Source organism: Myotis brandtii, unplaced genomic scaffold (assembly GCF_000412655.1).
Source record: "Myotis brandtii unplaced genomic scaffold, ASM41265v1 scaffold1627, whole genome shotgun sequence".
NCBI classification, from domain to species: Eukaryota; Metazoa; Chordata; class Mammalia; order Chiroptera; family Vespertilionidae; genus Myotis; species Myotis brandtii.
In genome coordinates, this window is record NW_005355951.1 from 153,077 (window position 1) to 165,774 (window position 12,698).

The following is a 12,698-nucleotide window of genomic DNA, read 5'->3' on the forward strand; positions in this document are numbered from 1 at the left end:
AGGTCAATCTTTACCTTAACTGAACCTATCTGTCTTTTTGCATCTAAGATAACATCCTTGTGAAAGGTCGGGGTAACTTGTAACTTCCCTATTTCTGGACCCCTCAGGGCATAACCAAGTGTGCCTGGGCACCAGGACAGAGACCAAAAATTCCTTTAGTGTTGTTATCATGTTAATTGTTGACTGTTAACTATCCTGCACCCACCTAAGTAAAAGAAGTATGTGTCTATCATTTTACTTTTTATCCAATCCCAGAGGTTCCCACCCCTCCCCCCTTTGCTTTCTCCCCCCTCTCTAATCCATCACCAATGGAATTCATGTAACCCACCTACGGCCCCTCCTTTGATTGCAATGTATAAAAATAGATGAAAAACCCACCATTCTCTGGAGCATTGTCCCAATCTGTTGAGATCCTGCTTCCCAGCAATTGTCGACAGTTTGGCTCAAATAAACTCACAAAAATTCTTTACAGGTTTGAATGTTTTTATGTTAACAAGATGCAGGATGTTTTCTATAAAGGTTGCTGCAGTAGCTCCCTGTGGTGAACGTCTGACTTTTCCCAGGTGACCTAGTTGTCTTTCAGTATCTATGAACTATTATAATTTCACCCTCCCTTATAGTAATGGACATACTAAGCTGCCAACTGGTTGTTGTTTTTTAAAAACATATTTCAAGAAAAACAATTTTAAATATAATAATGTTACATGCAATAAACACTAACATCTCAAGAAAAACAATTTTAAATATAATAATGCTAACTGGTTGGTTTCTGATATGTGGAGTAATTGTTTATTCAGATACCCGGTCAACAGCACCAGAGGGGAGGGCCTTGTTCCTTACGCCCACGGACAGAAGAAGAGGAGTGCCCCATTCCATTAAGAATAATTATTAACAAACAGAAAGAGGAGAGAAATGTTAGGTAGGGCAATACAATCCTTAATGGCCATTTGCAAGCTTCCCGCCACAGGAGAACACAAGACCAGGAAAAATAAGCTTGCTGGACACTATTAGGTTTGATCAAATAATTGAATCAAAACCCTTCTCCTGGGAACCGACCTTCAGGCCACTTCACAACAGACATTCCCTTTCGCTTAGACAACATTCCACTTGCTAAGACCATTTTCTCTCCCCTCTGGACCTTCCTAGGATCTAGATCTGCACAAAAAATTCTCCACCCAGAAAAAGTCCACCAAAAGTTCTTAAAAACCTCTGACTCCTGTCTTTGGGTGCTAATGCCATTTTGGGGCTCAGCCCATCTGGTTTGTGGAAGATCTAATAAATTCATAATCCCTCACCACTTTGGCCTCATGTATTCCTCCTCCAGCGACCCTAACAGACACTAAGAGTCAGACCATGCAAGGAAACTGTCCTGAAGATACCTCATTGCACACCTACATTCCAAGCCTACCACCTCAGCTGCCAAACCCACTGAAGACAAGTTTCCCACCCATGACTGCATATAACAGGGGTGGGCAACCTTTTTGTGAGTGCATGCCAAAACCAGCAAAATCCTGACTCAAAATTCTTCTGCATGCCAACCCTAATTTTTTGAGAACAAGTTACGCCTACTTGATATCTCTTAAGGTGTATGTATGCGAAGAACCTTGAAGAAATAATAAAATTCATTCGAGCGACAAAAACACAGTATATGATGATGAAAAATACATTTATTTTTTAATGTATACATGTACACTGATAGTCCGACAGAAAACTTTATGACTCCGTTTGATAGCCCACCTGGTCTCCCCGCGCCCCCCGAAAGGAGATGTCTTCGCACATCAGGCACCCCTGGGGGTTGGGACTTACCTTTTGGTGTTCTCGATGGCTCGCAAAGAGGGGTCCTAGGCGACCCTCGCGGCCTGTACGGGAGCAAGGAAGAGGGGCCGGGCGAGGGTCGTGGGGGGACGGAAACGGGGACGTGGTCGGGGACTGGGGAACACCGCACGCGCACCCCGGTTGCAGACGAGGACGCAGGGGTGAACTGCCCCCTTTCGGGGCACCCCGTGGTGGTTGCGGTGCAGGATCAGCCAGGAGAAGAATTCGGGGTTCTGCGCTCTCGGTGTAGCGTTTGCTCTTTCTCAGCTAATGTGGCCGCTCATAGTAGGCGAAAAAGAAGACACAAAGTGATAAATTTTGTGTAAAGTGGTAGAGAATTACTGAACGTTTCCTTGGGGTTTTATGTATAGCACCTTGTTTTTCTTGTGTTTCCTCAACCCTCCGTGCTGCATCTTTGTCTAATCTCATCAAGCCCTAGCTCAGCCGGTCATGTTAGTGATGTCAGTTACCTTTTGCCTGTGTTTCTCAAACCTCTTAGGCACATCAGAGTCACCCAGGACTGGTTAACACACATTTTGCGGGACTCATCCCCTCTGTGTCGGAGTCAGTAGTTCTGAGATGTGGCCTGAAAATCTGCGTGTGTTTTTTTAGCAAGTTCTCGCTTCAAGTTCAGGGACCACAGTTAGCACCGCTGCCCCTCAGCAGGGCCTCCCCGTCTAACCTGCCAGTGTTTCTGTGGGACACTGTCTATGGGACCCTTGGGGTTCCCACATGTCTCCCAGTGAGTGAGTGCAGGTGCAAGTTGATGATAAAGGCCCATCTGGTATAAGACAGAAAAGGAGCAAAATTGTGCTTTTAAGTTTTTAAGGGGAAAAAAGGATTGGGAAAAGTTTCAGAGGACATAGATTGGATGTGTTTAGTCAGTTCTAAGCACAGTGTTCCCAGAATGGTAGGTGAGCCCGTGATCACATCTCCATTCGGGTTTCCTTCGCTGTTCTCCTCATCGATGAGGATGGTGTCAGCGGACGCCCCTATTACCTGGCATGTTGGCTGAACACTGGACAGTAGGGCTTGTCACACAGACGACATGTGGCCATTGCTGGTCAGAGGAGGCTGAACCTAATATTTACAGAGCTTGACCTACTTATAATACCGCTTTTTCAGTATTATAACGGACCCTTAAGCATGTGTCTAATTGTAACAGTGGTTTTATAATTTGTTATTTAAGCAGTAATGTTCTGCCCTGTTAGGCAGGTAGTTTGTTAGTTGTTAAAAGAAGGATGTTGTTTTGAACTTACTTTTGTTTTCTTTTCCACAGAAGAACATAGCTGTTGAAAGTGATGTAAGAATAAACAAAGACAATCTTACTGATCTGTATGTTCAGCATGCAATACCGTTGCCTCAGAGAGATTTGCCAAAGAATAGATGGGGGAAAATGATGGAAAAGAAAAGAGAGCAACATGAGCCAAAAAACGAGACTAAAAGGTACTTCTCAATGCTTCTGGTTTTCATCTTCAATGACTAAACAATTTTACTTTCTTTTTTCTCCCTAGGTAAATTTAGGTCAAAAAGATTTCATTTACTCAACAACTATTTTATTGAGCACCAGGCACTGTACATATACCATGAATAAAACTGACAAAATTTCCTGCTTATATTTTAATATGAAGAAACATGATAAAAAATATTAAGGAAAATATATTGTATGTTAATCGTGACAAAAGAAAAAGCAGTGAGAGGATTTACAGTTTTATTTATTTTTTAAAAAATATATTTTTATTGATTTCAGAAAGGAAGAGGGAGGAAAAGAGAGAGAGAAACATCAATGATGAGAGGAAATCATTGATTGGCTTCCTCCTGCACGTTGGACCGAGCCAGCAACCCAGGCATGTGCCCTTGACTGGAATCGAACCTGGGACCCTTCAGTCCGCAGGCTAACGCTCTATCCACTGAACCAAACCGGCTAGGGCAGATTTACAGTTTTAATTAAAGTGGCCAGGAACAACCTCACTGAGAAATGCCATTTCAGTAGAGAGACCTAGTGAGTAGTGAGTAAGCTAGCGTTCCAAGCAGAATACAATAATTGGGGTTAAGAGTGTGCCCACAAACAGCAAAGAGACCACCAGGCTGGGTGGAGAGATTCAGGGGGAGAGGGGGCGAGGTTGACTGGGCATGAGTGGAGATTGTCAGATCACATAAAGCTTTGCAAGTCATTGTGAGAACTGTGGCTGGACTATTGAGAGGAGAAGGCAATGGAGGGTTTCAAGCAGAGTGGTGACACCATCTGAAGTCGGTTTTAACAGGGTCATGCTGGCTGCCATACTGAGAAGTGATTTAAGGTGGGGGAGGGACAGGGAAACCAATTAGACTGCAGTGATCCAGGCAACAGCTGGTGGTGACTGTGAGGTGGTCGTGGACTTGAGAAGTGGTTGGGTTTGGATGTGTTTTAGAGGTAGAGCCAGAGCCAACATGTGCTGAATTGTGAGAAAAAAATAGAATCAAGACTCTAATAAGGTCTTTGAATAATACAGAAATGGAGAGCTCATACAGCTTCAGGGACACCATTTCACATTTTTAAATTTCAGAAAATTGTTTATAGAACCACAAGCAAATGAAATTTCCTTTTAAAGATACATGTGATTCATCAGTATAGTTGGTTAGTTAATGAGGACAAAGTACCCAGAGATCCCTAAGTGAGCTAGCTGTTTCTTTTCCTGTGTCACTTATATGGCAAGTGGGTGTTATTGATTACTGAATCTCCTTTGAGAGCCTTCTGTTTGTAAGGTGCTGTCATGGGCAGTGCAGTAGCGATGGAGTGAGGGAGAATGCTAATTCTGATTCCTGGTTTTAATCTCTGGTTATGAAGAATGCAGAAAAACTCATGACCGGTAGGGAGGTTATTCCCTGAGGAGTAGAATAGTGAAGAATGGGGCATGCGTGCTCAGAGTCTTTTGGAAAGTAAATGAGCATACAGTCCCACTTTGGATCAGGAACACATTCAGTTCAGGTTGAGCATCATTTTAGCTCGATGGTTGCGTGTTGGTCAGGCTGTGTGTTAGTGTCAACTTTCATAAATCTGGATTATGCTGTGCATATCTTTAATTGACTTCTGTTGACTCTTACTTTGAAAGTATTTTCTTCTTTATCTGCACATTCAGGCCCATTGTCCTAGGCAAAGCTTTCAATCCTGACGTACTTTACTTCATGTGACAGCTTCTTTTAGTCCCTCAGAGTCACTTTGGAAAGGATCTTTGGCTCTATTTTTAAAAATCACAGTTTGACTCCTGTATCCGAGCATTAAAGCTGGAAGGATCTACGAGGTCACTGAACATTATTGAGTCGCCTGCTGGTTCATCTCTGGAGGAATGGAGCTCTGGAGAAGTGCTGAGACGTGCCTGGTCCCACCGAGCTGGATCAGCTCTTTACTGCTGCGCTTCTCAGACCTGAAGGCGCCCCTTGCCTCTAGATTAAACTCTCACAGCTGACACACCTGCTCCCAGTCCTTCTGTTTCCCTCCTGCAGTGGCAGTGGATTATAATGAGTTTATTTTTCATCTTCTGCCAAATGGTTGTCAGTGGTGAATTTGGCCAATCACCTGGGATCTGGTTAAAAGGCAGATTCTGATTTTTTTACAAGCTCCCAAGATACTACAGATGCTACTGGTCCCTGGGCCACACTTTGAGTAGCAGGGCTGGGGAGTTCTTCCTGCTAAGTGTGTTTAATTAAAAGGTTTTTATCAAAAATCTGTTGTTTGAGGTATAAAGAATAATGAACAGATGAAACACTTTTATTATCTTTACGATTAAGAATGGAAATTAGATTTTCAGAAGCTAAATGTGAAGACTTGCTAAATTTTAAAATTAAAATCATACAAATGTTACAGTTCCAGTTATTTTAGAAAATGCCTTGGCTTAAGCGACCTTACTGAATGGAGCAGAGTGTTCGTATCGTCATATATAGATTGCCGCTATGGTTGTCTTGGTATAGTTTTGTAGTTTATTATCCTTTCTAAATAGTAATACATGGTCAGGATAACCCTATCAGTAAGATGGTGATTTTTAAAAATTAAAAGAATTTTTAGTTACTAGGAAATTCTGTTTTACCTTTTAGGGGTAGTTGGTCAATTGATGTTTTAAAAATAACTCTCTTGTGTGTACAATAACGCTCTCTTTAAATTTCATGTCAACAAATATTTAAACTTTAAAGCACCAGAAAATTATTTCATTTAGAGTGTAAAAGAAAATTTCTTTTCTAGTGGTCCTACTTACAATAGATTCGTCTTATCAGTAAATTTTTTTGGTCATTGTTTTAACTTTACACTCTAGTAACTGCTTTGCCATTGCAGATGGCATCTTTCATGAACGTGTCTCTTTGATTTCAGGAGTAGCACTGTAGACGTGTCAAAGAAAAGACCTCTCATTGTGTTTGATGGAAGTTCAACAAGCACAAGCATAAAAGTGAGAAAGACAGAGAATGGGGATAATGATCGACTCAAGCCTCCCTCTCAGGCAAGCTTTACCAGTAATGCCTTTCGAAAATTATCAAGTTCCTCTTCAAGTGTGTCACCCCTAATTTTGTCTTCCAATTTGCCTATGAACAATAAGATGGAACACAATAATAATGACACTAAACAGAACCATGACTTAGCGCATGGGAAAAGTCCTTTGGGCCCCGCGAAGCTGCCGCCTTTGTCCCCAGTGGGAACTACTCCAGTGAAGCTAAAGCGAGCTGCTCCGAAAGAAGAAGCCGAGGCCGTGGTGAGTGGGCGGTTTCCCTGCGCATGAGAGGGGAACGAGGTCTCTGAGCAGTCACTGCTGCAAGCTGGTCCTTAGCCCTCATGTGATCTGTCAGATTTTTACGTCTCATTTCTCATAAATCCATCATGGTAAACTGATGCTTTTTAAAAAGTACACTCAGTTTTTTTTCCTGCTTAAAATGTGTAAAGAGAGAGTCTCTTAGACACTTACCCTAGATTTTTCTCATTTAGATCCTTTAAGTATCTTGCAACTAAAAGAAAGAAATACTCTTTTTTTAAAATATATTTTTATTGATTTCAGAGGGGAAGGGAGAGGGGGAGAGATAGAAACATCAATGATGAGCGAATCATTGATTGGCTGCCTCCTGCACACCCCTCACAGGGGATCAAGCCCGCAACCCAGGCATGTGTCCTTGACCAGAATCGAACCCATGACTGTCAGTCCTCATGCCGAAGCTCTATCCAGTGAGCCAAACCGGCCAGGGCAGAAAGAAATCCTCTTGTTAGCAAGGCTCAGCATGTTAGGTAATTTGTGCAGGTCACATTTCAGTGGTGTGGGAGAGCTTGGTCTTTGTTTTGCACTTCACTTAAGCCACACTAGAGTCTAGGACTTACCACTTGCCTCCCCTGCCCCTTGAATGTCCCTGTCCTTGGAGGGTAGAGGACACTTGGAGGAATCTACTATGTTGTGTTCTACTGCACTTAAGCATTTTATTTATTTTTTTATTTTTAAAAATATATTTTATTGATTTTTTTACAGAGAGGAAGGGAGAGGGATAGCGAGTTAGAAACATCGATGAGAGAGAAGCATCGATCAGCTGCCTCCTGCACACCCCCTACCGGAGATGTGCCTGCAACCAAGGTACATGCCCTTGACTGGAATCGAACCCGGGACCCTTCAGTCCGCAGGCCGATGCTCTATCCACTGAGCCAAACCAGTCAGGGCTACTTAAGCATTTTAGATGCTGGCAAATTGGATACAGTTACACAGTTTACTTAGAGTTTAATTTATGAGATTATGTAAACATCCAGCGGTTTTATAACCTTGTTCATCTCAGACTGCTATAACAAAAATACCATTGATGGGATGGCTCAAGCAACAAGCAGTTATTTCTTACAGTCCTGGAGGCTGGGAAGTCCAAAATCAAAGCCCTGGCAGACTCAGTGTCTGGTGAGAGCCCACTTCCTGGTTCATAGTCAGTTGCTTGCCTGGGACCTCACATGGCAGAAGGGACAAGGCACCTTTCTGGGGTCCCTTTTATAAAAGCATCCATCCCGTTCATGAGGGCTCCACCCCGTTACCTAATTACCTCAGAGGCCCACCTCCAATATCACATTGGGGGTTAGGTTTTAATACATGACTTCTGAGGGGACACAGACATTCAGTCTGTAGCACATTCCTGTAGTATATACTTGGGCTTTATTATCTTCAAATTGTGTGTCAAAGGGATCAAAACTCAGAGTAGTTCAGTCAAAAATAGTAGACCCTAGAAAAAGAAAGCTGCTGTGTATCCGACCAGCCCTAAATCCTTACATTAGTTCCTTGAATCCTTTTAGTAATCCTGTGATGCAGACACAATAGTTATTTCCATTTCACAGATGAGGAAACAGAAGGTTGGATACTTTAAATAAACTTGTCCAGGGTTCAGTTAGAATTCATGCCTGGCCCCCGACATGCGCTTATGACACCATGTTGCTTCCACACTAAACTCCGTCACCTTTGTAGGAAGGAGGGAGAGGGTGTCAAGATAGGAGTGGGAAGAGGCATCCACCCTCACATATTACAGTAAGGAGTGAGCTTTAAGGAGTTTTTTTTTGTTTGTTTTTTTTTTTAGTTTTTGAGAAAACATTTTTCTACTCAGAAAATTTTTACTCTTTGAGAGGTGTGGTTTTAAAAAATTTTGCTTACTTATTTTTAATCCTCACCCAAGGATATGTTTTCTGTTAATGTTAGAGACAGAAAGGGAGAGAGAAACATCGATGAGTTGCCTCCTGGAGGTGCTCCGACTGGCAATTGAACCCACAACCTAGGTGTGTGCCCTGACCAGGAATCGAACCTGCCACCCTTTGGTGTGTGGGTCGATGCTCCAACCAGCTGAGCTACCCGCTAGGCTCAGAGGTGTGATTTTGTGTGTTTTTTTAAATCTTTTCTCCTGTTAAGATCTTGGATTGTGAGATTGAGGGAGGACATGGGTTCTGCAGGGGGGAAGCAGCCCAGGAGCAGTCAGTGGTCTCAACCCTGCGTATACCCTAGAGCAGCGGTTCTCAACCTGTGGGTCGCGACCCCTTTGGGGGTCGAATGACCCTTTCACAGGGGTCGCCTAAGACCATCAGAAAACACATATATAATTACATATTGTTTTTGTGATTAATCACTATGCTTTAATTATGTTCAATTTGTAACAATGAAATTGGGGGTCACCACAACATGAGGAGCTGTATTAAAGGGTCGCGGCATTAGGAAGGTTGAGAACCACTGCCCTAGAGCTTCAGAAAGTCAGAGGTCAGAGCCTCATCCCTGCTGCCTGTGGGTTCTCACCTAACTGGTCCTGGGATAAGGCCCAGGTCCGGACATACTTGTAAGTGCCCTGGGTGATCCTAAGGTGCACATGTTTGAGAACCACAGCTAGAAAAATGGGAGCCAAGGAGGCTTGCTCTGTTTCCTAATCTAAGATCTCTCCCACCAGATGGCAGCAGGGATCTACCATTTGCATGTTGGTAGTAAACCTTGGTGGCTTAAAAATAGTCATTCCAGTTGTTCTCTGACATTTTTGTAAGTATAAACTGATTTCTGTTTATGTCATTTTAGGATAACCTGAAGCCACCAGAAACAAAGAGGAAGATACAACACGTTACATGGCCATGAAGGAAAGTTTCCAAAAATGTAAATATAACTGTAGTTTTCAAACAGTTCACATATATTGACAGTATTTACAGAGAGCTTGATTATTTTGAAAATTTTCTAAAGGTTTAAAATTAGGTTAAAAAAACGTCTTTCCCTCCCTGCCTTTCTCCCTCCCTTTGAAAGAAAAAAAATTGCCTTTTATTCTCTGATTAGGAAAGAATTTCTCTTTTTTAAAAATATGTTTTTATTGATTTTAGAGAGAGAGAGAAAAACATCCATGTAAGAGAGAAACATCGATCGATCGACTGCCTCCTCTGCACGCCCCCTACTGGGGATCAAGCCCGCAGCTGGGGCATATGCCCTGACCTGGAATTGAACCAGCAACCTTTCTTTGCACGGGCCGATGCCCAGTCAGCTGAGCCACACTAGCCAGGGTGGAAGGAATTTCTTTGTAAATGAATGGCTTACTATACGTTATTTATGTTGACCGTAGTCAAATCAGGAAGCTACAAGTCTGGTGTACCATAAAGCATCTGATGAATTTTAGGAATAATTCTCATAACAGTTCACAGTATTTTAGTAAATACTGCCAGTCCATCCTTGAGGTTCACTGAGAAAAGCATATTTGCAGTGCTGCCAATACACTACTCAGAATATACAGATAAAATTGCTGTCCTCTAAGTGCTTGCGATTGCTTCTTCCCTTGAAGTCATAGCAGAATTGCTTCTCATGAGTTGACTGGTTAGTGTTGCCCCAGGTCCACCCTTCAGGATGTTCTTGTCACGCAGCAGTCCTACCTCCTCTTTTCAGGAGCAGTCTGATCTCACTCTGAGCTCAGGGATCTCCCTCCAGGAGCTTACTGAGGTCGACTTTAAAAATCTCCAGGTGAAGTCATCGTGTTAGAGGTGGTACCTGTTGGTAAGAGTTCAGTGAACAGGAAGAGGAGGTAGAGTTGTAGAATTTAGGAGAGTCTGGGAGTGTGGTGGTGAAGGGGGAAACTCGGTGTGACCCAGATGGGCCAGCAGAGGAGGTACTGAAGTCAGAAGTGAGGACCCAGTGACAGCACGGAGGGTGCCAGTTGGCCGGGTCCCTGCTGGTGCAGCATGGAGCGCTGTCCACAGGGCTGTCCCGCAGGCATATCTCTGAGTGTGTGCTAAGTGGTCTTGTTCCAGCTGCATAATTGAGTCAGTGAGCAAACAGGTTATTCCTCACATTCGTGAGTTCCAGTGTTCACTTTCCTGCCGTGTGTTTCTAACCAAGTGCGAGAACACTTGACACTCTCTCCCTTGTATGATTGATCTTCAAATCGGGGGTTGTCTTTTCAGTCCTTTTTACAACAGTCTCATTCCTCTTTCTGTTTGTTAAAACAAGCATTTTAACTCAGCTGTTGAATAGCCATAGGAAGAAGTAGTTCCGCCATGCAGGTGAACACTGTACTGAAACTTTAACCCTGTAGTTTCAGTCCTGCCTTCTCCAGACTGTGCATCTGTTCGCATGAGACAAAGTGGATACATACTGAGTTGCATAAATTGTTAACGTTAGGGTAAATTATTAAATACGCAGTTGTCTGCAGGGCTGATGTATTCCTATGCATAACTCTGTTAAGGGACATTTTGAAAAGTGCAGATTTTAGGGTAGAATGACAAGTTATATTTATTCAGTTGTTCCTTCTGCTTTCATCTGCATTTCTCTCTTAGTTAAGAGAGAATTAGCCATTTGACAGTTTTAAGTCAGTAGAAACTTATTTTTCGTTACTCAAAAAATTAACTTTTAATTTGTATATTTAACTTACAAAGCAGGTTGGTACTAACAGCTGAACTGTGTAACATTGTTGCTTCAAATTGAAGTTTATATTATGGACATTCAGAGTCAGCGCTCATATAGCAGCATGTTCTTGACCTACTTTAAGTTTGAAATGTGGAGGAGCTAAGCTGGGTACTGTGTGTCCCATACACCAACATCCTGGAGCGCTGTGCCTTCCTCCGGGCACAGACACAGCTAGCCCTCGGCGTCTCCACGTGCGGCAACGGCCTGCGGAGCCTGCCAAGGGACGCATGGGAAGCAGGCAGAGGTGTTGGGAGGCTGATGTTTTGAAGTGTTGCTTTGGTGAGCTTTGAACTGAGAAGGACTTGAGTGGCTAACAACTTCGGAATCCTCTGTACTCCCTAACACGGGTTACTATTGTTGCTCTCGATTCTATAGTCCAATAAAGCCAGTTTTTCTTCTTGTTGGGGTAGGAAAGCGAATGGCATTTGTGTAGAGAGTGGCTTCTGAGGTGGAGTTCCAGGCACTGACCACTGCCTGCCTTGCCAGGTGGTCTTGTTCTTTTCTTCCTCTCCCCCTCTTGGTTCCCTGTTTTCCTTGCTCACGGCCTCCTTTCCTGCATTTTCACTTTCTTTGCCTTCATCTCCTTCCTCCTCTCTGTAGAGCCTAAGCTTCAGGCTTGGTCACAGCGTGGCCCTGCTCATTCACTGCGGCGGAGCTGGACCGACCCGTCCTCGTGCGGTGAGGTCGGGCGCTGCGAGGGCTCTGAGAGGGCTGGGGCCTCCGGGGCTGTCGGCCGCAGTTTTCCAGACGCTCAGCAGCCAGGCCCCTTGGGAAGCTGGTTCACCTTCTGCCATGAGGCCATAGTGCTTTTGCTAGTACTAAAGTTCCTCAGAATTGTAATTATTTTTTGAAATAATATTTTGGTTGCTTAAGTTTTCAGAGACAATTCTAAACTGATCTAGAGACTCATTCAGCAGCAATGACCTTTTTAAAACTTACATTAAGTAAACTGCCAGTAGCTTAAATCACATGTATGTCAGAGCCTCCTCTGTTCTCTACTGTGGGACTTCAAATGTTTTTAAGTGTGCTCTTTATTAAATGCTTGTGCAGGTTTTGTAATTCAGTACAGAAAGTTTAACCTTGTAATGTACATTTTTTTGTATGTAAAAAGTCTTTTAAGTAGCCTTATCCTTATTTAAATAAACTGAATAAAATTATTGAGTAGGTCTGTCGTTCGTAAAAAAAAATAAAATGAAAAAATACTCTGTAATGACTTGATCTCTTTTTATTTGAGTAAGTGCTATTGAAAGGTGTCATTTTTATAGTAAAAAGTCTGTTTCTGGACTGATTGAGCTCCAGCATGATTCCGATAGTCCCCCCATCTCGGGGCGCTGCTGTGCAGGAGCATGGCTGGAGTAGCCTGGCATTCAGGACTCCCTGGTGCGACAGAGGCTGACACTGACCACCGCTGTGCTTGGGGGAAGGAGACACGTTCCCAAACCTCACCCCTTGTAAGCTTTCTTTTTTTTTAAAAAAATGTGTGTTTGTGTGTGT

General features: G+C 43.2%; 1 protein-coding gene across 2 annotated transcripts; it reads left to right on the forward strand.

Annotated features, from left to right (window-relative positions):
* Nucleotides 1–1,926: 1,926 nt before the first annotated feature.
* LOC102249105 (chromosome unknown open reading frame, human C2orf49) lies at nucleotides 1,927–9,522 on the forward strand. 2 transcript variants are annotated; one of them, XM_014536451.1, is made up of 4 exons: nucleotides 1,927–3,261; nucleotides 6,158–6,284; nucleotides 6,411–6,533; nucleotides 9,342–9,522. In XM_014536451.1, the coding sequence occupies exons 1-4, from the start codon at nucleotides 3,212–3,214 to the stop codon at nucleotides 9,396–9,398; spliced, it is 357 nt and encodes a 118-aa protein (XP_014391937.1). In that variant the 5' UTR covers nucleotides 1,927–3,211; the 3' UTR covers nucleotides 9,399–9,522. The 2 variants fall into 2 exon arrangements, with proteins under 2 accessions (XP_014391937.1, XP_014391936.1); XM_014536450.1 differs by having other exon boundaries at nucleotides 1,934–3,261; nucleotides 6,158–6,533.
* Nucleotides 9,523–12,698: the final 3,176 nt, after the last annotated feature.

Coding starts and splice junctions, on each gene's coding strand:
- LOC102249105 (XM_014536450.1), top strand. CDS start 3,212: ATGATGGAAAAGAAAAGAGAGCAACATGAGCCAAAAAACGAGACTAAA. Junction 3,262..6,157: donor CCAAAAAACGAGACTAAAAG/GTACTTCTCAAT, acceptor CTTTGATTTCAG/GAGTAGCACTGTAGACGTGT. Junction 6,534..9,341: donor AAGAAGAAGCCGAGGCCGTG/GTGAGTGGGCGG, acceptor ATGTCATTTTAG/GATAACCTGAAGCCACCAGA.